The sequence below is a fragment of the Phocoena sinus genome, chromosome 4 (genome assembly GCF_008692025.1).
Source record: "Phocoena sinus isolate mPhoSin1 chromosome 4, mPhoSin1.pri, whole genome shotgun sequence".
NCBI lineage: Eukaryota > Metazoa > Chordata > Mammalia > Artiodactyla > Phocoenidae > Phocoena > Phocoena sinus.
In genome coordinates, this window is record NC_045766.1 from 14,854,884 (window position 1) to 14,880,580 (window position 25,697).

Here is a 25,697-nt window from a genome sequence, read left to right on the forward strand (position 1 = left end):
AGTGTTTTTTATCTAAAACTTCCTTATAATGAGAGATTTAATTCTACCTTTTCTGACTGGGCATCTTTCAGTTGAGGGCTGGCAGAAAGAGCGACAGTATTTCGAGAGCTATTTGCCAAAGCAAGTTTCAAGTTTCTGACAATGACTTCCGAGAGTGGTGTACTCAGTTTCCTTTTCTGCTGGCTGGGACCTCCTGGAGTTTCCAAGGCTGCAAGTGCATCCTGTACGTATGCAGGGGGAGAGGGAGAAAGGAAGAGAGGAAAAGGAGAAGAAAAGGAGAGAGAAAGGAAGAAGAGGGGAGAGAAGGGAAGAGACAGAGGTAAACAGAAAAAGGAAAGAGGGAGAAAAAAGAGGTAAAGAGAGAAAGGGAATAATCCTCAATATTAACTGGATTATAGTTTTAACCTCCTCCAGTTTTCCTCTAAACAACAATAAAAAGACTGAACTAGTATCTATTATGAAGAAAAGAAATTTCATACTGTCCAGCAAATTAGTTCAAAGAGACTGACAAGTTTACATTTTCAGCAGCACTTACCACATTTGTCTGATCTTAGAGTTGAAGTTGGTTAAAATTAATGATACCAAAAAACAAAATAAACGAACAAGTAAACAAACAAAACATACAGACGGAAACAAGTAAGCAAGGATGGATATAAACAAGACATGAACTATAAAGAAGGTTAAAAAGTTAGATTGAGCTGAGAATTGTGAAAAATCTTCAAAGGTACAAAATGTATTCCTGTTCCCAAGCCACCCACAATTCCCTCGTGAGCAGAGGCCACTGCTGTCCAGGGCTTGTGCTCATTCTCTTTCCCATCTACATAGTATTCCATGTATACAGCAGAAAGTATTTAACCAGTGCTCAACTGATGAATATTTAGATTAACAATCTTTTGCCAGTATAACAATGTAGTGAATAACCTTGTACACACACAATTTGTACACACAAGAGTAAAGGGAACCATTTAAACAAAATGTGCGCACCAACACTTACATTCTCATAAGCAAAGCATTAGTGTTTCCCAACATGCTTGACAGCACAGTGGGTAATCAGATTTTTCTTTTTTGCCAATCTGATAGGTTAAAAAATATATTTGCATGCTTTAATTTTCCATGCTCTTATACTGAATGAGATTAAACATCTTCATGCATGTATAATTTTCCATCCTCTTATACTAAATGGGATTAAACATCTTCATGCATGTATAATATTTCTATTCAATTTTTTGTGACAGATATCCCTTCCTATCCTTCGCTTATTTTCCCATTAGGTTATTAGTCTTTTTAAAATATCCACTTGCCTAAATATATCTGTATATATTTTTATGCACATATATACCCACTATGATATGCACATATTTGTTCCCAATTTGTCATTTGTCAAATTTTTGCCATGGAGAATTTTTTTTAGAACAAATACTTTTACTGCATATTTATAAAATCTGCATAGTTGAATGTAGAGAATTTTTTAATGCTGTCAAATTCATATGAATCTTTTATTTCTTTTGGTATTATGTTATAGTTAGAAAGACCTTCCTCACAATGGAATTATTTAAAAACAAACTCACTCTCATGGCCTGTTTTAGTATTTTTATGCCTTCCTTTCTTGTACTTAAGTATCGGATCCTCTGAAATTCATTCTGATGTAAGGTTTGAGGTTTTATCCTAACTGTTTTCTCAGATGGCTACCAGTGGTCTGATTTGAATGTCCCCTTAATCATATAATGCATTCTTCTATCTATGGGGTGTAATCTTCTGCACTGATTTGATTATTCATGTAACAATAACACACTGCTTCAATTACTGAAGCTCTGTAAGATGTTTTAATAATTAGTAGGACTAGTGCCTTCCCTTAATTATTCTTTTCAGAATTTTTATACTATTTTTGCTTACATTTTTAATAGGATCTATATTATCTTTTTAGATCTTTAGGATGTTTAATCTTTTTTTTGAGAACATGGTAAGGCTTTCTATTTGCAAAAGTTTTTTTTTTTTTTTTTAAATTTCTCTGCAGCATTTAAAAGAATTCTTCATATACAAAAGAAATCAGAGCTCCCATACCATGTCTACCCGCCTTCTGAACCTATGCCATGAGCACTGCTTTCCTTCTGGTACTTTCCCTCACTTAAACATTAGATCCCAACCCCTCTCACTAATTCTCCCCTCTCATCTGCACCATCAACTGGATCTCTACTGATCCATCACATTGGCATACAGTTATTTCTTCCATTATAAAAACAAAACAACCTTCTTTTGATCATACTTTGCCCTATAGCTAGCACCCCATTTCTTGATTCCCCTTTACTGTAAGACTCCTCAAATGCATAGTTTATAGTCAATGTCCCGAACCCTTCCCACATTCCTGTAGGAACCCACTTGCTTCCACCTCCACAATGTCACAATAACCCTTATTGTTAACATCACCAGCGTCCACAATGCCAAATCCTGTGGTCAACTTTCTATTCTCACCTTTGTTGATCTTTCAGCAGCATCTGACATAGTGAACTACTCCTTCCTCAATACTTTCTTACTTGGCCTCTAAGACAATCTCTAGGCTTTCTCTTCCCTCACTGGTGGCGCCTCTCAGTCTCCTTTGCTGTTTCCTTCTCTAAATGTGAGCCCCTATGGGTGTTCCTTAGACCTTTTCTCTTTTCTTCTTCTGCTCTCTTGGCATCTCTTCTCATATGGCTTTAAATATTACCTACAAACTCGGATCTCCAAATTTCTTTCTCTAGCCCAGACCACTCACCATTCCTCAAACTCCAGGCTTTATGCGTAACTGCCTATCTGACAAAAGTACCTGGATGTCTAACAGGCATCTCAAACTTTATGTGCCCAAAACACGAGCTCTTGATCTTTAGGCGCCAATCCCAAAGCATTCTATTCAACTCAGTTGACTGGCAGCTCCATTTTTCTAATCTCAGACCAAAATTCAGAGAAGCCAAATTCTAAACATTTAAAAACTCACCATGTATTAGGGAAAATTGATTGAGAATGATCAATATCTAGACATATCCTTGTAAAACTATTAGACTTTAAAAATAAAAGAAAAATCCACATGGCTTTCAGGCAAAAGGAAATAATTTACAAAGACAACATAATTAGATTGGCATTACAATTTTCAAAAACAACATACATATAAAGCAAGGTAGGGCTTCCCTGGTGGCGCAGTGGTTGAGAGTCCGCCTGCCGATGCAGGGGACACGGGTTCGTGCCCCGGTCCGGGAAGATCCCACATGCCACGGAGTGGCTGGGCCCGTGAGCCATGGCCGCTGAGCCTGCGCGTCCGGAGCCTGTGCTCCGCAACGGGAGAGGCCACAACAGTGAGAGGTCCGCATACCACAAAAAAAAAAAAAAAAAAAAACGCAAGGTAGCAGTGGACCAGCATTTTCAGGAAACTCAAGGGAAAAAAAAAAAGCAAACCAAGAATAGTACATCTGAACAATTTGTTGAAGAATCAAGGCCTTAGTAAAAGTTTTAAAGGTGCAGAACTTCATTCCTACCAAAAGAGGACAGGGAAGCTTCACAAAGGACAGACAGTGAGCATTTCATATATTTAAATGCAGAGTTAAGATTAAAACAAGGGTGAGGTCCATGGGTTGAAGAATATATAAACATTTTATTTTCTGACAAAGTAGACAAATCTAACTAAAAATAGTGGAAGAGAGAAAAGGTGGAAACAGAATAAGATCATTGACTGCAATAGAAGCAGTAAGCAGGGGATCTAGACAATTTAAAACTGTCATATAAAAGGTTAAGAAGGGGGATTAAGAACACTATAAGAAACCATGAGGATAAAACAAACACTTTCCTAAATACCAAAAGGAAAAAAAAAACACAAAGAGGACACAGTAAGTGAAGAAACATATAATAAAAATATATAAAACATAATCACAAAGCAATGACAATATATGACAGAAATGAGACCAAATACAATATAAGTCATATTAAATGTGAATGCGCTTAACCTGCCTAACTGAAACATTTTCAAAATGGCTCAAAAAGCAAACCCAACTCTATGCTGTATACTGTAGACCCACTTAAAACACAGCAATCCAAAAAGGCTAAAAATGAAGGAATGCACAGATTTATAAGGGAAATGAAAACAGTAAGAGAGAAGCGATTGAAATCCTGATACCAAAGTATACTTCAAGCCAAAAGCATTAAATGAGACAAAGGACACATTCCTACTTACATAACAGTTATGAATATCTATGCACTAAGTAATACTGCAATTATCTATTCAAAACAAAAACCACATCAGATGCAGGGAGAAATTAAAAACACACCAATATTAGGAAACTTGAAAATACCACTTAGGATCTTGCAGTTCCCAAACCAGTGGTTCATTTAACTCTTCTTATACTTCTTAGTATAAGAAGAGTTAAATGAACAAAAAATAGTAAAGGATATAAAAGATCTAAACAATATAATCAGTATGTCAGACTTTTATCTATAGAGAGAAAACCCTGATAAAGAATATATCTTCTTACCAAAGAATGTTCTCAAAAATCAAAGAATGTTCTCAAAAACTGCCCATATATCAGGATACAAAGAAAAGATCAGTAAGTTCTGTGAAGTAGAAATATTACAAACAAAAGTCTGATCACAATGCAATAAAACTAGAAGTTAAAAATGAAACAAACAAAATCCTTCCATCTGGAAATTAATGAAAACTCTACGTATCTGAGTAAAAGGTTATGTGAGTATTCCTTATACTATTTTTATTTTGCAACTTCTTGTGAGTTAGGAATTATTTCCAAGCATAATATTAAAAAAAAAAACTTAGAATACTTCTTTGGCAAGGATGGGGAAACTGGGTGCTCAATACACTATTGGTGGGAGTATAAACTGGTACAACCATTTGGACAGCCTGTTAGTCTCTACTGAAGGTGAAAGATGACCCAGCAATTTCACTTCTAGGTATATACCAAAAAGCAAAGCATGTATACATATTCCAAGAGACATGTACAAGAATGTTCATAGTAGTGCTATTTGTAAGAGCAAAAAACTAGTAACCACCTAAATGCCCATCAACAGTAGACTGAATATGTAAATTGTGATATATCCATATACTGGATTATTACACAGTAATAAAATCAATGAATTATAGAGATAGCAACATGGACAAATCTTCTAAATGAAGGTTGAACAAAAATAGACAGACTCATAATACATGTTATGATTCCACCTATTTAAAAGTGAAAAACAAGCATAACAAAGCTAGTGGTAGAAGTCAGGAGTATTACCTTTGGGGAGGAAGGAGGGACTTGAGGAAGATTCTATAGAATTGGCAATGATCTCTTTCTGAATATGTATTGTGTCTTCCCAACTGTTAACACTAATGTTTCATTTACCAGCATATTTGTTGTACTTTTCTGGATGTGTGTCAATTAAAAATTAAGTTAAATAAGGGGCGCTTTTTATTGTGAGGGTTAATGTATGTTCAATTTTGTGACCCATATGGAATCATGGGCCCTTCTGTTTTCAGAGAAAAAATTCAAAATACCATATTACATCAATTTGAAGAACCACTGATTATAAGATGAAGAACTATTTTATATATCACAAAAGACAAAGAGAGAGAGAGAGAGACACTGCTAAATACACTATGACTAAACAATGAAACCTTTAAATGTGTTTTGAACCTTCACTGAGACTATTTCTATTTCAGAACCATCAGCTTTTCACTGCAAGGTAGAAGAATGGTCTCAATGACTAGAAATATTTCTACTATCTTCTTGTCTCCTAATATTATTTCATTTACTATTCAAAGAGTCTATGAGCTTTGAGACCTTGGAAATCATCTAGATATGCTCCATGATTTTACAGACGGGGATAATGAAACCCAAAGAGGTTGACTCGCTTTAAAAGGCTGCAAGAGGAAAAGCAGAGGCCTGACTCTAGATCTTGCAGTTCCCAAACCAGTGGTTTTCCTCTACTTCTTAAGGCACAAGGAACAGTGTTAATCACAGCACAAAATGTTACTTCAGAAGAAATTTGATCAAAGATTTAGCTTGGAGAAAACTCTCCCGGGTATCAATTTATATTTATTTTCTAAAGATGAACAATCTGTAAACTTTAAGTCTGCTCCAAAACATACTAGTAAAAATTATTAAACTCTATGAGTAAAACCTCAATAGATAAACCGTACAATAATTTTGCAAAGTCATGGATTAAAAAAAAAACATGGTTTGAATAGCCATTCGAAAGGCCAAAAACTACTAAAGGAATAGTGAAGAAATTATCTTTGGGGAATGAAAGGAAACCATTTGAGAAGCTTGAATTAGCCCTTGATTTGTGAATGAATTTTTCAGAAGGGGAGCCATACTCCAGTGCTCAGAAGATCAAAGAAAGATGCACACTTAACTCATCTTTTTAAGGGAAATGATTGAAAAGTAAAGTGATAACAGACAATTTCATAAAGAGCACCGGGTGTACACCTAGAATCAAAACGTAAGTAGCAATGTGTTTATGTTATTTTACAGTTTATGAAACTATTTCATCACACAATTTCAATTAATCCTTATGATAAACCTGTAAGTTTTCAGAATAAGTGATACTATGCTTTTGTACAAAAGGAACTAATGCTCAGATACGTTAAATGATCTGTGAGTCATACCGTTCATGGCAGATATAGAACTTGAATCCAGATGTTCTGATTTCACACCATATATATCTCTAGCTGTTACCTCAAATCTGGATATATGTAGGGATTCAATACTATGCATCTATTTGCCAACACTTCTGGAAGTTACTACTACAAATTTCAGAGGTGATGGAGAACTTGGTGCTTTACTTTATAAGCTATAAAACTGTTATCTCCAGGACCACTTTCTATAAGCCTTACCTTCACATCAAAGGAAGGCTTGAAGAGCTTGTCCTTGGACAGAAACTTTGATGGTGTATCCAGGCATAATGAGGGCTCCTTCTGAAGTGGTTGTCCTCCTGCAGGGGAGGCTGAAGCCTGTCCGGAGTGCTGTGAGATCACCGCATGGAAAGCTTTACTCTGAAAGCGGTTCATATCTAAAGGTGTAACGGCTGTTTTTCTGTGAGTTTCCAGGTCTGTGACAGGATGCTCTGGAGTATCTGGATTTAGATTCACCCCGCTTGTTGTTTCAGTTTCCAAACTTTGTTCTAGAGATTTAAAATGAAAAGAAACAAATGTGAGCCACTAATGTCTTTTGTGTCTAAAGAGGCACACAAGAAGTGATGTTTTTACATCTTATTGTGAGTTTTCATGTGAATTCTCAAGTATACTTCAAACCACAAAGTTATATACCTACTTTCAAAGAAACAAACCAGACAATATACTAAAATATATGTTGAGTTAGACAAGTACATCAACTGAAAGAAATAATTAATGAAATTAGATTTCCTGTTTCACCTTGTTGTAACTTGAAATATTCTCAATAAACCTCATAATTTGCCCAAAATTATATAAATAATGTCATCTCAGTCAATGGCAGAGTAAAAAAGAAAATCCCAATTACATGCACTCAGAGTTAACAACTACGGTCAGGTTTTTGGAAAGTGCTTAATGAAGTTTTAATATTACTTTGCCTGCATTGTAAAATTTCCAGGTTGTCTAAATAAAGTAGTAAGTATGGGCTTCCCTGGTGGTGCAGTGGTTGAGAGCCCGCCTGCCGATGCAGGGGACATGGGTTCGTGCCTTGGTCAGGGAAGATCCCACATGCCGCGGAGCGGCTGGGCCCGTAAGCCATGGCCGCTGAGCCTGCGCATCCAGAGCCTGTGCTCCACAACGGGAGAGGCCACAATAGTGAGAGGCCCGCGTACCGCAAAAAAAAAAAAAAATTAGTAAGTAATAGCTTTGAGAAGCTTCCCTGAAGTTTGCCCAGGGATGTTATCATCTTACAAGAGAGGCTACTGTGTCCTCCCACCCTGCCTCCTACCTTTTTTCAACATTTAACAAATACACTTATTAGACGGCTGCTCCATGCCAGGCCCAATCTAGACAATGAAAATATATAATGCACAAGACACATGTACTCCTTGCCTTTTCAGAGCTTATGGTTGAGCGGGGAAACATGAAAGTAAACTAGAACGGTAACACTGGGATGAGAGCTACAAAAGGCCAGGGTGTTATGGCAAGACAAATGCCATACTTGGTGAGTCAAGGAAGGCTTTCCAGGGAAAGTGATATCCAAGTCGAGAACTGAAAGATAAGGAGGAACAGGCTAGCATGAAGCAGGCAAGAGATAACATGCAAAAGTCCAAAGATGAGGAATAGAGAGCACTTTACTCACAAGACGTGTCAGTATGAGCCACTGAAGGAACAGTAAATGGGATCTAAGCTCATTAGACTTCAAACACTGAGACCCTAGAATGCTCCGATATTGTTCTGTACCCTCTAGCTTTCAGATAGTGCCTACACTTGATAGTACAGATACAAATTAAACATTTGTGCTATGAACGCATATTTATTTTGCCCCACACCCCCAATAATGAGTGCCCAAGAGTGGCTCACATGAAAGGGAGAAATGTTAATGACCTGTCCTAAAAATAAGTTTTAGCACATTCATATCCCAGAAACCATCAAATTGTAAAAATATATATATAAAAGGACAAAACAAAAGTATTAACCTTCTTTAGGTGAATTTTTGATCAGAAAATGGCTTTCATTTGCTCTCTTTCCCAATCTAGCAGTCTCCAACAGCCAAGCTATAGTGACCGCTGGTAAATTCCACTTCTTGGCAGCTTCATATTTAGAACCACCTGGTTCTTTCAATACAAGATGTGTACTGGCAAACATGCCTTTTCTTTGCATTGGATTTGCGAACGAAGAATTCTGAACACTGAAAGTTACATTTAAAGAAAAGCATGTGCACAATTAGCCAGCAAAGTAAGAATGAAGTTTCTAATACAATGGTTTTGTTAGAGTTCTGAATATAAGAAAATACTCACAGATTAAAAGTTGGCTCTATTTCTTAAATTAAGCTAATCCCCTTACAAGTGCTTACTCTAGAATGAAATTAAACTTTTTATAAAAACATAAGCAAATTAAACTAGACTTACAAGAAATAACCAGAAAAACCATCTATTTAATTAGTCATCACCCATCCACCTTGTCTTTCCTCCCAAAAGAAGGCAGCATGGAACTACGGGAGCAAAGGAAGAGTATGAATAACACATTATATCTTTTAGCCCACTACAACTTCTCCAAGTATTTTCACATATCTCATTCAATCCTCTCATATTTGTGAAATACCATATTTTACAAATTATTGTAAAAATACGACCTGAGAAAAGATGCAGAGAAATTAAATGCCTTCCTCATGATCACAGAATATTAAAGGAAATATGGGGGCAAAAACATAATATGAGATATAAACAGAATTGTCTTTTCTTTTAGGACTTCTGGGTTTTAGGTCTAGATCCCCACTTTTAAGATGTTTTTAATATTCCACATTTTTCCTAGTACTTTCATGGATTCATTTTTCACATTTAACCCACTGATCAATTAATTTGGTACTTATTTTGGGATGAGATGTTGCTCCAACTTTACTGAATCATATTTATTAAATAAACCATCTCTTCCTCAGTAAGTTGAAATATCACTTTTATCATATACCAAATTCCTGTTTGTGTTTAGGTCTATTTCTAGACTTTCTGCCTGTTCACTGAACTTTCTGCTACTTACAGACACATATTTTATCTAGTGAGGTTTACAAAATATATTTAAATAACTATTCTATTTCAGAATTTTTATGACTTTCCTGCTTGCTAATATTTTCTTTGAATTTAAGAATTAGTTTGCTTATTGCCTTTTCTAAAAAATTTCTTTATAACATTTAGTCTTCCTGTCCAAAAACGGATACATCTTTCATACTGTTTAAGTCTTATTTATTTCCCTCAATAGCATTTTACAAGTTTCTGTAGCTCTTCCAAGTTTCCCTTTAAAATTTTTTTTAAAATCGAAGTATAGTTGACATACAATATTATATTAGTTTCAGGTGTACTACGTAGTGACTCGACATTTAAATGCATTACAAATGATCAACACCAAAAGTATAGAAGCCATCTGTCAACATACAAAGCTAGTACAGTATTACTTTTTTCCTTATGCTGAATATTATATCCCCATGACTTTTTAACTTTATGACTGGAATTCTGTACCTGTTAATCCCCTTCACCTTCCCCTCTGGTGACTACTAATTTGTTCTCTATATCTAATTTGTTCTCTATGAGTCTATTTTGGTTTTATTTTGTTTGTTCCTTTGTTTTGTTCTTTTAGATTCCACATCATGTTGCTACGTTGTTTATCTCTTATTCCAGATTTAGTAAGAGACCTTTGTTTCATTAGCTCTTCTAACTGGTTGTACATATGAAGGTCAGTGACTTCTGTATATTAATATTCTACATAACCACTTTGCTGAATTTTCCTGTGAGCACCACTTTAGTCTGCTGCCATATTTTGTTATTGTTATTTGTTACAATTTCAGTTTTTTCCAAAAGCTTACTGTTTGGTATAATCCAAGTACACAACACAGCAAAAAAGGAAATATACAATTTAATGAATTATCATAAGATGAAAACCCTTATATCAACCACCCACGTCAGAAGACAGAATCTTACCAGTCACTCCAGAACCTCTCCAACGTGCCTCTTCTCAGTTACTAACCCCCTTCCCTCCCTTGCTAACAGTAGCCACTATTTGGATATTTACGATCATCACTTCCTTACTTTTCTTTTGTTTTATCACATAGTGCATCTTTAAACACTACATTTAATTTTTTATGTCTTTTATCTTGCAGGTTCCCTCTTCTTTCCTTGCCCCCTTGTTGAAGACACTATAATGTAGAGTTATCTCAGAGTCTGGATTTTGCTGATTGTATTGCTGTGCTGTAGTAGAACATGTTATTCTTCTGTATTTCCTATAATTCAGTAGTTGAATCTAGGTTTTATTAGATTGAGGTTTCATTATTTTGCTAAGACTACTTCAAGGTGGTGACATATTCTTCACAAGGAAGCATATGTCTGGTTTTCTCTTTAGTATGTGATTAACTGTTGGCTTTCAATGCCTAGAATCTTTCATTTATTAGGAGTCACAATCTTATCATTCCTTTTTCACTTATTTGTTGGAATACTTCTATAAAGGGAAATCGTCTTATCCATTATTATGGTACTCTGATACAGACTGTATAGGAAAGGCAGGATAAATACTTGATCCTTTCTCTTTATTTACCAGCTTTCAAAATAATGAGTTGGTTTCCTAGCATCCTTCAAACATGACCAATTAGCTTAGTTTGTTTGGTGCCATTATGAAGTTATGATTTAAACATTATTTGATGTGTCTGGATCCACTGCTATTATTATCTCTAGTGACAACTTTTCCTGTCTTTGGCCAGTGGAGGTCCTTTTGACACAACCCTTCCTACTAGTCTTCAATAATATATCAATACTTGCTCTCTGTTCTGACAAAATGTTCCAGACTCACTGGTATCTTTTCTGCCCCAGACCTAGAACTGATCATGTCTTTAAGCTTTAGTTTCTTTTAGTGGGAAGTGGTATTTTAAGGTTGCAATGTGGGCACTGGTGTTGCTTGTTACTATCAGGTTGATAATGATTTCTAGGCTTAAAAGTGGTTTTGAATTCCTCTTTGAACCAAGAGTTACTAAAAAGTTCTAAAATGCTGAATTGATAAAGTCTTTTCATTTTCTATTTCTCCTACTCATTTCTAATTTGGGGTTTTTTTTTTTGTACTGTGATTACAGAATATGGTCTCCAATCTTTCTACTTCAGTGAACTTACTGAGGTTTTCTTTGTGGCCAATTTCTATACAGGCAACGTTTATGAGTGTTCCACAGGTGCTTGAAATGGTATGGTCACTGTTTTAGAGTGTATAGCTAACTATGCTGTTTAAATCTGTATTCTTTCTTGTTTTCCATTTGACCTGTCATGAGGTAAAAGGTGGGAATTAAAGTCTCTTACAATTAATGTTTCTGCTGATTCCTCATTGAATTTCCTGCTGTTTTTGTTCTATGAATGGTAGTCATGCTCTATTTGGTATATACATATTTTTTACCTTCAGTGTAAATAGCACTCTTTATTTACAGTGCTCTTCTTTTTCCTGTTTAATGCCTTTTGATTTGAATCCAAACTTGTCTGATGTTAAAACTGCAACACTCTCTTTTCTTTTGATATATCTTTGCCCATCTTTTTTTTCCCCCAAATGTTCTGAATCATTTAGGTTTAGATGTGTCTCTTGTTTAAAAGCATTTAAGTGCTGCTTAATGATATAATCTAAAGAACTTTTCCTTTAATGTAAAATTTAGTTCATTTATATTTATTTATATAATGAGTTTTCTACTTCCTTTTTAAACAGCCACCATTAAAGTTCACTTACAGGTTGGGCTAATCTGGATTTTGGAACTTTAAAATTCATTTTCTTTCTCCCAAAGTATTCATTATTTCTGCTTAACATTCGCACTGCAGAAAAACAATGAATGTACACTGAAAAAGAATAAATCAGCCAGATGGCATATGGAAGGGAATAAATAATGCTTAGATAAGCAACACTCAATAACGACCCACGTATCAGCTTTAAATATTCCCTTTCCTGGTAGGTAAGCATTAACACCTGGAGCCTTAACATTTGCCAGGCATCTAACAGCATTCTCCCTCTCCCACTTTGAGCCATCACATAGATATGCAACACACTCCTCATAAATATTATAAAGACACCCAGTGAAATCCTAATTTGAATGCTCTTCTATAAGTCAAAACAAATAAAAAGTACACCAAGACAGCAGGTACACTGAAAATACTACATACCTTGCTCCAAGGCGATTTGCTAAGAATGTCAACGAATCTTTTTCAGCTCCTGCACACTGGCTGAATGAAAGAACACAATCCTCTAAAGGAGTCATTCCTGCCATTACTGGGACTGGTGTGAAGAGAGGATTTGACTTTGGATCAGTTAAAGTCTGATAGTCTATACAAGTTACCTTTCAAAAACAAGAGAAACAATAACATCAACCTGAAATAAGTGACTAGTGGTTAACACTGGTTCAGTTACAGTAACAGTAATTTTAGTTTAGATGAAACCAATTTTACTTTCATATAAATGTGTATATATGCTCATTCTCAACACATTTAAAATTATAACATTAAAGAAATACATTCACACCAATCCATTATATAGGATGTTAAAATCAGTCAGATTTATCATCGAATTTATTGAATTCTGCTTAAAATTTAATTTCTTCCAATGTATTATCACTTTTTCTCTTTGCAAGTTGAAAAATAAATCAATGATGAAATTATTAGTGATAAGCCAACAAGATGGAATAATACAAAAGTGTATGTCATGTTTTGGTAGTAAGAAAACTAGGAAAATTGAAATGAGATGACCTGGAGTAACTTCCTAAGAAGGAACACTGCTGGTGTGGCCCCTCTATTCTACCAGGATTAGGACCAAGAAGCTTGCATAGTTTATTATTTACACTTTGCATTGTTAAAAGCAAAATCCAGACAGTGCTCAAACCCAAATACGAATTTACTGAAACTGAACTGCCTAAGAAATAAATGTGTACTCCTAGTTTCAGACATCCTTCAATACTATATTTCAACTGCTACAGTGTTTTCTTACCAGCCACGTATTTGTAACAACTTCTCCCACAGTTGCCTGTACTTCACACCCCAGCAGAGGAACCACAGCATAATCAGCAACAACTCTGCTCTGAAGTGACACAATTTTTCCAGCATTTTCTCTTATGATAGTTGCAATATTAAATTCATTTTCATTAGTAAAACCTAAAATAAGAAAACTCTTTTGGCTAAATAAACCTTCTTCAGTAATTGTAGAAGCATCAGGGAGGCAATGACTGACGGAAGACTGGTTTTCTTCTTGCAGAGAAATATGAGTAGAATCAATAAGGGGCTCCACATGAGCAGAATCATTAAAGGGCCCAACTTCAGACTGTGCAACTTCAACTGGAACAGAAAAAGAAATGTTTTCTAACAGGTAGTTTATTTTATAAAGTTTATTTCCTAGTAAGGATATTAAGGTAACATGGAACCTGAGAACTGTGACCACACATATAAAACTAAGGCTTTATAAGTATACAATGAAGAAAGAATATGAACCATCCCATTCTCTGGGTTCCCAGGAGTGCTATCAGTATTACTATCCTAGGACAACAGCAATCATGTTACTAATCTAAGTATTACTAGTGTAATAGAAAACTCTAATTAGTTGAAAATTATGAAGCTCCAATAACTCCATGGGCCTGTTTGAGTTCTGAAACTGGTTCAGATAATTCACAACAGAATTTTAAAAATATCATTAAGGAAAAAATGGAAGCAACAGGCCTAAGTGGTCAAGCCCATCACATGGAAATAACTGAATAAATGCAATAATAAGAGAATTATGGTTACTTCCCTTTCAAAAATTTCTAAAAAGTTTTATAATGAAATTGGAGCTATTTAGCTTCTATACAGATTCTTAAGAAAACAACTGATCAAGGACCCAACAGTCTCAACAATTTCATTTCAGGATAAAGTTGGCTTATAAATGGGTAGTAGAAGAAAAAAACATAGATATTTTAAAATATAAATGTCAATAATGAAAATGCAGCTGCTGCCAATGTCCTAGTCCTCACGGTGAGACACAGCTACCCCCTGCCTCTGCAGGAGACCTTCCAACACTAGCAGGGTGTTATACACTGGAAAAGTCCTGGTTTAAAAATAAAGGGATTAGGAGAGGGCAGACAGCAGAAGCAAGAAGAACTACAGTCCTGCAGCCTGTGGAACTAAAACCACATTCACAGAAAGACAGACAAGACGAAAAGGCAGAGGGGGCTTCCCTGGTGGTGCAGTGGTTGAGAGTCCGCCTGCCGATGCAGGGGACACGGGTTCGTTCCCCGGTCCAGGAAGATCCCACATGCGGCAGAGCGGCTGGGCCCGTGAGCCATGACCGCTGAGCCTGCGCGTCCGGAGCCTGTGCTCCGCAACGGGAGAGGCCACAACAGTGAGAGGCCCACATACCGCAAAACAAAAACAAACAAACACAAAAGAAAGGCAGAGGGCAATGTACCAGATGAAGGAACAAGATAAAACCCCAGAAAAACAACTAAATGAAGTAGAGATAGGCAACCTTCCAGAAAAAGAATTCAGAATAATGATAGTGAAGATGACCCAGGACCTTGGAAAAAGGATGGAGGCAAAGATTGAAAAGATGCAAGAAATGTTTAACAAAGACCTAGGAGAATTAAAGAACAAACAAACAGAGATGAACAATACAATAACTGAAATGAAAAATACACTGGAAGGAATCAACAGCAGAATAACAGGTAGAAGAATGGATAAGTGACCTGAAAGACAGAATGGTGGAATTCACTGCTGTGGAACAGAATAAAGAAAAAAGAATGAAAAGAAATGAAGACAGACTAAGAGACCTCTGGGACAACATTAAATGCAACATTCGCATTATAGGGGTCCCAGAAGGAGAAGAGAGAGAAGAAGGACCCGAGAAAATATTTGAAGAGATTATAGTCAAAAACTTCCCTAACATGGGAAAGGAAATAGCCACGCAAGTCCAGGAAGCACAGAGACTGCCATACAGGATAAACCCAAGGAGAAACACACCGAGACACACAGTAAAAGCAAATTGGCAAAAATTAAAGACAAAGAAAAATTATAGAAAGCAACAAGGGAAAAACGACAACATACAAGGGAACTCAAATAAGGTTAAAAGCTGATTTCTCAGCAGAAACTCTAAAAGCCAGAAGGGAGTGGCATGACATATTTAAAGTGATGAAAGGGAAGAACTTAAAACCAAGATTACTCTACCCGGCAAGGATCTCATTCAGATTCCATGGAGAAATCAAAAGCTTTACAGACAAGCAAAAGCTAAGAGAATTCAGCTCCACCAAACCAGCTCTGCAACAAATGCTAAAGGAACTTCTCTAAGTGGGAAACACAAGAGAAAAAAGGACCTACAAAAACAAACCTAAAACAACTAAGAAAATGGTAACAAGAACATACATAATAGATAATCCCCTTAAACGTGAATGGATTAAATGCTCCAAGCAAAAGACACAGGCTCGCTGAATGGATACAAAAACAAGACCCATATATATGCTGTCTACAGGAGACCCACTTCAGACCTAGGGACACATACAGACTGGAAGTGAAGGGATGGAAAATGATATTCCATGCAAATGGAAATCAAAAGAAAGCTCGAGTAGCAATACTCATATCTGATAAAATAGACTTTAAAACAAAAAATGTTACAAGAGACAAGGAAGGATACTACATAATGATCAAGGAATCAATCCAAAAAGAAGATATAACAATTATAAATATATATGCACCCAACACAGGAGCACCTCAATACGTAAGGCAACTGCTAACAGCTATAAAAGAGGAAATCGACAGTAACACAATAATAGTGGGGGGACTTCCCTGGTGGTGCAGTGGTTATGAATCTGCCTGCCAATGCAGGGAACACGGGTTTGAGCCCTGGTCCAGGAAGATCCCACATGCCGCGGAGTAAGTAAGCCAGTGCGCCACAACTACTGAGCCTGCTATCTAGAGCCCGTGAGCCACAACTACTGAGCCCATGTGCCACAAGGACTGAAGCCTGTGCACCTAGAGCCCATGCTCTGCAACAAGAGAAGCCACTGCAATGAGAAGCCCGTGCACCGCAATGAAGAGTAGCCCACTCCCCGCAACTAGAGAAAGCCCACGCACAGCAACGAAGACCCAATGTGCCAAAAATAAATTAATTAATTAATAAAAATAGTAACAGTGGGGGACTTTAACACCTCACTTACACCAATGGACTGATCATCCAAACAGAAAATTAATAAGGAAAAACAAGCTTTAAATGACACAATACACCAGATATATTTATAGGACACTCCATCCAAAACCAGCAGATTACAGTTTATTCTCAAGTGTGCACAGAAGATTCTCCATGATAGATCACATCTTGGGTCACAAACCAAGCCTCAGTAAAGTTAAGAAAACTGAAATAGTATCAAGCACCTTTTCCAACCACAACACTATGAGATTAGAAATCAATTACAGAGAAAAAAACCGTAAAAACCACAAACACATGGAGGCTAAACAATACGTTACTAAACGACCAAGAGATCACTGAAGAAATCAAAGAGGACATTAAAAAATACCTAGAGACAAATGACAATAAAAACATGACAATCCAAATCCTATGGGATGCAGCAAAAGCAGTTCTAAGAGGGAACTTTATAGCAATAGAATTGTACCTCAAAAAGAACCAAACATCTCAAATAAACAATCTAAACTTACACCTAAAACAACTAGAGAAAGAAGAACAAACAAAACCCAAAGTTAGTAGAAGGAAAGAAATCATAAAGATCAGAGCAGAAATAAATGAAACAGAAACAAAGAAAACAATAGCAAAGATCAATGAAACTAAAAGCTGGTTCTTTGAGAAGATAAACATAATTGATAAACCATTAGCCAGACTCATCAAGAAAAGTGGGAGAGGACTCAAATCAATAAAATTAGAAATGAAAAAGGAGACGTTACAACAGACACTGCAGAAATACAAAGCACCCTAAGAGACTACTACAAGCAACTCTATATGCCAATAAAATGGACAACCTGGAAGAAATGGAAATATTCTTAGAAAGGTATGACCTTCCAAGACTGAACCAGGAAGAAACCGAAAATATGAACAGACCAATCACAAGTAATGAAATGGAAACTGTGATTAAAAATCTTCCAACAACAAGAACAACAACAACAACAAAAATCTTCCAACAAACAAAAGTCCAGGACCAGATGGCTTCACAGGTGAATTCTGTCAAACATTTAGAGAAGAGCTAACACCCATCCTTCTCAAACTCTTCCAAAAAATTGCAGAGGAAGGAACACTTCCAAACTCATTCTATGAAGCCACCATCATCCTGATACCAAAACAGACAAAGATACTACAAAAAAGAAAGTTACAGACCAATATCACTGATGAATATAGATGCAAAAGTCCTCAACAAAATACTAGTAAACAATCCAACAACACATTAAAAGGATCATACACCATGATCAACTGGGATTTATCCCAGGGATGCAAGGATTCTTCAGTATATGTAAATCAATCAATTTGATACACCACATTAACAAATTGAAGAAGAAAAACCATATGATCATCTCAATAGATGCAGAAAAAGCTTTTGACAAAATTCAACACCCATTTATGATAAAAACTCTCCAGAAAGTGGGCATAGAGGAAATGTACCTCAGCATAATAAAGGCCATATACGACAAACCCACAGCAAACATCATTCTCAATGGTGAAAAACTGAAAGCATTTCCTCTGAGATCAGGAACAAGACAAGGATATACACTCTCACCACTATTATTCAACATAGTTTTGGAAGTCCTAGCCACGGCAGTCAAAGAAGAAAAAGAAATAAAAGAAATACAAATTGGAAAAGAAGTAAAACTGTCAGTGTTTGCAGATGACATGATACTATACATAGAGAATCCTGAAGATGCCACCAGAAAACTACTAGAGCTAATCAATGAATTTGGTAAAGTTGCAGGATACAAAATTAATGTATAGAAATCTCTTGCATTCCTATACACTAATGATGAAAAATGTGAAAGAGAAAATAAGGAAACACTCCCATTTACCACTGCAACAAAAAGAATAAAATACCTAGGAGTAAATCCACCTAAGGAGACAAAAGACCTGTATGCAGAAAACTATAAGACACTGATGAAAGAAATTAAAGATGATAGAAATAGATGGAGAGATAGCCCATGTTCTTGGATTGGAAGAATCAATATTGTGAAAATGACTATACTACCCAAAGCAATCTACAGATTCAATGCAACCCCTATCAAATTACCAATGGCATTTTTTATAGAACTAGAACAAAAAAATCTTAAAATTTGTATGGAGACACAAAATACCCCAAATAGCCACAGTGGTCTTGAGGGAAAAAAATGGAGATGGATGAATCAGGCTCCCTGACTTCAGACTACACTACAAAGCTACGGTAATTAAGACAATATGGTACTGGCACAAAAACAGAAACATAGATCAATGGAACGGGATAGAAAGCACAGATGTAAACCCACACACCTACGGTCAACTAATCTATGACAAAGGAGGCAAGGATATACAATGGAGACAGTCTCTTCAGTAAGTGGTGCTCGGAGAACTGGACAGCTACATGTAAAAGAATGAAATTAGAACACTCCCTAACACCATATACAAAAATAAACTCAAAATGGATTCGAGACCTAAATGTAAACCAGACACTATAAAATTCTTGGAGGAAAACATAGGAAGAACATTCTTTGACATAAATCACAGCAAGGCCTTTTTTGATCCACTTCCTAGAGTAATGGAAATAAAAACAAAAATAAACAAATGGGACCTAATGAAACTTAAGTTTTTGCACCGCAAAGGAAACTACAAACAAGATGAAAAGACAACCCTCAGAATGGGAGAAAATATTTGCAAACGAATCAATGGACAAAGGATTAATCTCCAAAATATATAAACAGCTCATGCAGCTCAATATTAAAAAAAAACAACCCAGCCTAAAAATGAGCAGAAGACCTAAATAGACATTTCTCCAAAGAGGACATATAGATGGCCAAAAAGCACATGAAAAGCTGCTCAACATCACTAATTATTAGAGAAATGCAAATCAAAACTACAGTGAGGTATCACACCTCACACCAGTTAGAATGGGCATCATCAGAAAATCTACAAACAACAAATGCTGGAGAGGGTGTGGAGAAAAGGGAAACCTCTTGCACTGTTGGAGGGAATGTAAATTTATGCAGTCACCATGGAGAACAGTATGGAGGGTCCTTAAAAAACTAAGAATAGCATTACCATATGACCCAGCAATCCCACTACTGGGCATACACCCAGAGAAACCATAATTCAAAAAGATGCATGCACCCCAGTGTTCATTGCAGCACTATTTACAATAGCCAGGACATGGAAACAACCTAAATGCCCATCAAGAGATGAATGGATAAAGAAGATGTGGTACATATATACAATGGAATATTACTCAGCCATAAGAAGGAACGAAACTGGGTCATTTGTAGAGATGTGGATGGATCTAGAGACTGTCATATGGAGTGAAGTAAGTCAGAAAGAGAAAAACAAATATCATATATTAACACATATATGTGGAATCTAGAAAAATGGTACTGATGAACCGGTTTGCAGGGCAGAAAATGAGACACAGATACAGTGAACAAACGTATGGACACCAAGGGGGGAAGTGGCGGGGAGGGGGTGGAGGTGGGGTGGTGTGATGAATTGGGAGATTGGGATTGACATGTATACACCAATATGTATAAAATGGATAACTAATAAGAGCCTGCTGTATAATAAAATAAATCAAATTAAATTAAAAAAAATAAAGAGATTAGGAGCAGTTGCTCTACTGACTTGCTGTATAAAAAGAAAAAGCATTCCCTAATATGCAATAAATATTATGAAATCAATGCTAAAAGTTTAAGAGGTAAAAACTTAGTATGTTTTTGAAAACTCTAGTGGTGCTGTGTTGAAGGGTAATGTCTTACAGCAGAGATAGGCAAACTACAGCCTAGAGGCCAAAGTGGGCCCATGCCCTGTGTATTATCGTTTTTACATTTTTAAATGGTTGCAAAAACAAAGCAAAACAAAATAGAATGTGTGACAGAGGCAGAATGTGGCTGGCAAAGCCCAAAATATTTACTGTCTGGCCTTTTACAAAAACAGTTTGCCAAGCCCTGCTTCATGGGATTCCAACAAGCCTGGAAGGTATTCAAGGATTCTTAACATTTACTTATATAGGCACTGTGCCTAAGTGCTTTACATGCATGTAATTAACGGTCATGATACTATTAGGCTCATTCTATTGCTGTATCTATACCCTTTCTTCAAGAAGAATACCAGGCTTAAAGAGGTTATGTAACTTACCTAAAGTCATACAGTTATTAGGTGGCAAAAATGAGATATAAACCGAAGTCTGTCTGACTCCAGGGTCCATAACATTATGTTATAGTGCCATCTTCTTATTTCTATCTTCATCTCCAATAGACACGATCATTTTCACTTTTAAACTAATTACTGTTTATATATACTTTAATTCCTACTTAATACAAGTATTTAAATTGCTCTTACTGACACTCTGAAGAAGCAGTTTTGTCTAGAGCATTACTGATCAGTAGGTCAGGAGACTCTATGACCCTCAGTTTCATATTATAAGGAATAAGGGATAACAGTATATTTTAATTTATAGAGATGTATGAGAATGAATAAGCTTAGATGGAAATAAAGGTAACATGATACTATAAAACATTTTGGAAAGTAGTTTTAAGAATAGATATTTCTAATATAAAATGTAAAAACAAAATATTTTGCCATTAGAATTGTTCACAATCACATCTAGGAGGAAAAAAACAACTTTGTTTGATGTCTATATATAGGTGGTGAGATAGGAAGAAGGAAGAAGCCCAGGGGAATTTTAGACTACTATAAAAACAAACTAGAAATACTAAGTTTTATAAATGATAAGTAAAACCCTGAAGTTATTAAAGACTCAGAATAAATTAACATGTTCTACAGTAGTTCTTCCCATTTATTTTAGAAATAAAACCCTTTCTCAAATAGATGTCATTCGGTAGCCCAATAGACTACCGAATAATAATAAGCTTTTTGACAAGACTATTATTGAAAAAGCTCTCTCAATCAAAAGTAATTTTGTTTTAAGAGGTAACTGAAAATACTTGATTACATTCTTCTAAATTTGATGCTTGGGGATTCACTGAGATTTACTGTCACTAAATCCTTTCAAAGTCAGTAGACTACTAGCTGCTTTAGAAAGGAAGGTTTGAGAAACCAACTGCCTGCCTCCAGCAAGTACTTTTGTTGAAGGATAATGCATAAAACTACTTCCAGTCAATCTGCGGCTTCTTTATACTAGAACATCCTAAAAAATTAGGATGATCTGATATGATACACTACTAAAGCATAAGCAAGTGGTCTGACAAAAGTCAATTCTGCAGTACACCATGAAGAGAAACAGTGTGGATAAAAAAATAAGAATACTGAAAGTGCCCTTCTAGAAATATGGTAGGCTAGATATTCAAAACCCACTCACTAAAAACACCTAAAATACAGGATGAAATATTAAAGGTATCCTTATAAATACATAGCTGAGTTTACAAGAAAGCAAGAGAAATTCTCAAGGGCTAAAAATGAAGTAGTAGCATGAATTCAGATCATTAAGTGATTATTAAAGCTAACGATTAACATCTATTTTGGCAGTGACCTATACCCTTAGTATTTAAGGATATCACATAGAGGGATAGGAGTCAAGCCTCTGATCTCACACAAATTAGACGTGGGGCAGAGTATACCTTACCACTCAGAAACACTAAAGGGAAATGCCTTCAGTGAAAATGTCGACCAAAACCCAATCAACCACCACCACCACCAAGTCCACCCTGCAAAAGGAGATGACAAGTACACTTTATTTTTCTGAGGCACAGAAGAACATTTATGAAAACCACTTTCTAAACACCTCATAGACCAAAGATATGATAAAATTAGAAAATATTTAGACTTGAACAATTACAAAAATGCTACATAAAAGATCTTTTGAAATATAACTGAGTTACTACTTTCAGAGAAATCTACTGACAAAAACACTTAGATAAAAAGACTACAAAAAAACAAATCGTGCAACTTAAGAAATCAGAAGAAAAAAGAGAAGAAAAAAAGAGTAAGACAATAAATTAATGAAACAAAAACAAAAATCAAACTTGGTTTGTTAAAAAGACTAATGAAACTGGTGTTTAAATCTCCTAGAAAATATAGCTTACCAAAACTTATTCAGGAAAAAATAGAACAATGAAATAGTTTCATATCCATTAAATAAATCCGTACTATAAAATCAGGCCAGGCTGTTAGACCAGGCCGTTAGACAGATGAGTTTCATCACACATTCAAGTATAAGGGAACTCGAATCGTACATAAACTGAGATTAAAGAAAAAAAAAATCGTACATAAACTGAGATTAAAGAAAAAAAAAAAGTAACTCACCAATCCATTTTATCAATAATAACAAAACCCAACAAGGACAACAGGAAAAGGAAAATTATAGGCCAATATCACACCGAATAGATAAAATCCTAAATAAAATATTAGTAAACTGAACACAGTAAAAAAAAGATGAATATGTCATATCCAGAAGAAGTTAAACTTGATTTAACAATGTAAAATCTACTAATGCAATTTACCACACCAAGGAGAAAAAACCATATAATAATTCTAATGAGCAGAGGAAAAGTACATAATACCCAGATCACAGCCCTAAAGAATAAAAACTACAAAACTTTTAGAAGAAAACATACAAGAAAAGCATCATTACATTAGATTTGGCAATGATTTCTTAATTATGACACCAAAAACACAGGCAATGAGAAAACAATAGATAAACTGGACTTCATCACAATTAAAACTTTTGTCCATCAAAGAACACAGGGTGAAAAGGCTACCCAAAGAATGGGTGAAAATATATGCAAATCATATATCTGATAAGGGATCAATATTCAAAATACATAAAGAACTCCTACTACTCAGGAACAAAAAAATCAACCCAATTGAATCTCCAGAGAAGATTTATAGATGGCCAATAACAACATGAAATGATGCTCAATGTCACTAATCATCAGGGAAATGCAAATCAAAACCACCAGTGAGATACCACTTCATACCCATTAGGATGATGTTTATTAAAAAAAAGCAGAAAATACAATATGTTGGTAAGGATGTGGAGAAACTGGAACCCCTGTGCATTGCTGGTGAGAATGTAAAGTGGTACACCACTGTGGAAAACAGCAAGGTGGTTTCCCAAAAAATTAAACATAGAATTACCATATGACTTATGAATTCCACTTCTGGGACTGTATCTAAAAGAAATGAAAGCAGGGACTTGAACAGATACCTGTACAGCAACGTTCACAGCACCATTATTTACAAAAGCCAACCACAGAGAAAACTCAAGTGTCCATCAACAGAAAGGAAGAGACAATTCCAACATACAAGGAACTATTATTCAACTTTAATAAGGAATGAAATTCTGACACATGCTAAAACATGGATGAAACTTGAGGACATTATGGTAAGTGAAATAAGACACAAAAGGACAGATACTGTATGAGTCCATTTATATGAGCTACCTAGAATGGGCAAATTCAAAGACAGAAAATAGAATGGTGGTTGCCAGGGACTGGGCGGAGGTAGGAATACAGAGTTACTATTTGATGGCTATAATGTTTCACTTTGGGAAGATAAAAAACTTCTGGCATGAATGGTAACCATGGTGGCACAATAGTGTGAATATAGTACCTCTAAATTGTACACCTAAAAATAGTGAAAATGGTAAATTTTATGTTAGGCATATTTTACCACAATTTTTAAAAACTCAATACCCAGAGAGAGGAGGAAGATGGCAGAAGAGTAAGACGTGGAGTTCACCTTCCTCCCCACAGATACATCAGAAATACATCTACACGTGGAACAACTCCTACAGAACACCTACTGAACGCTGGCAGAAGACCTCAGACCTCCCAAAAGGCAAGAAACTCCCCACGTACCTGGGTAGGGCAAAAAAAAAAAAGAATAAACAGAGACAAAAGAATAGGGATGGGACCTGCACCAGTGGGAGGGAGCCATGAAGGAGGAAAGGTTTCCACACACTAGAAGCCCCTTCACGGGTGGAGACTGCAGGTGGCGGGGTGGGGGGAGCTTCAGAGCCGTGGAGGAGAGAACAGTCTCAGGGGTCCGGAGGGCAAAGTGGAGAGATTACCGCACAGAGAATCGGTGCCGACCAGCACTCACCAGCCCGAGAGGCTTGTCTGCTCACCCGCTGGGGCAAGCGGGGCTGGGAGCTGAGGCTCGGGCTTCGGTCGGAGCGCAGGGAGAGGATTGGCAGCGTGAAAACAGCCTGATGCGGTTCGTGCACCACGGCTAACTGAGAGGGAGTCCGGGAAAAAGTCTGGACCTGCCAAAGAGGCAAGAGACTTTTTCTTCCCTCTTTGTTTCCTGGTGCGCGAGGAGAGGGGATTAAGAGTGCTGCTTAAAGGAGCTCCAGAGATTGGCGCAAGCAGCGGCTAACAGTGCAGACCCCAGAGACGGGCATGAGACGCTAAGGCTGCTGCTGCTGCCACCAAGAAGCCTGTGTGTGAGCACAGGTCACTCTCCACACCTCTCTTCCAGGGAGCCTGTGCAGACCTCCACTGACAGGGTCCAGGGACCCAGGGACAACTTCCCCGGGGGAACGCACAGCGCGCCTCAGGCTGGTGCAACGTCACGCCGGCCACAGCTGCCCCAGGCGCACCCCGCACTCTGTGCCCCTCCCTCCCCCTGGCCTGAGTGAGCCAGAGCCCCCCAGTCAGCAGCTCCTTTAACCCCGTCCTGTCTGAGCGAAGAACAGATGCCCTCCAGCGACCTACACGCAGAGGCAGGGCCAAATCCAAACCTGAACCCCGGGAGCTGTGCAAACAAAGAAGAGAAAGGGAAATCTCTCCCAGCAGCCTCAGGAGCAGTGGATTAAATCTCCACAATCAACATGATGTACCCTGCATCTGTGGAACACCTGAAGAGACAATGAATCATCCCAAATTGAGGAGGTGGACTTTGAGAGCAAGATATATTATTTTTT

At 36.7% G+C, this 25,697-nt stretch overlaps 1 protein-coding gene across 2 annotated transcripts in view; it reads right to left on the reverse strand.

Annotated features, from left to right (window-relative positions):
- The window catches only part of TOPBP1 (DNA topoisomerase II binding protein 1), a 78,766-nt gene that overhangs the window by 26,640 nt on the left and 26,429 nt on the right, over nt 1-25,697 (reverse strand). For both annotated transcript variants that reach the window (XM_032630538.1, XM_032630540.1), the window contains 5 exons: nt 13,613-13,956; nt 12,796-12,968; nt 8,605-8,816; nt 6,851-7,137; nt 48-221 (listed from right to left, as the gene is read on the reverse strand). In XM_032630538.1, the coding sequence (XP_032486429.1) occupies nt 48-221; nt 6,851-7,137; nt 8,605-8,816; nt 12,796-12,968; nt 13,613-13,956 (1,190 nt within the window). The remainder of the gene's footprint in view (nt 1-47; nt 222-6,850; nt 7,138-8,604; nt 8,817-12,795; nt 12,969-13,612; nt 13,957-25,697) is intronic.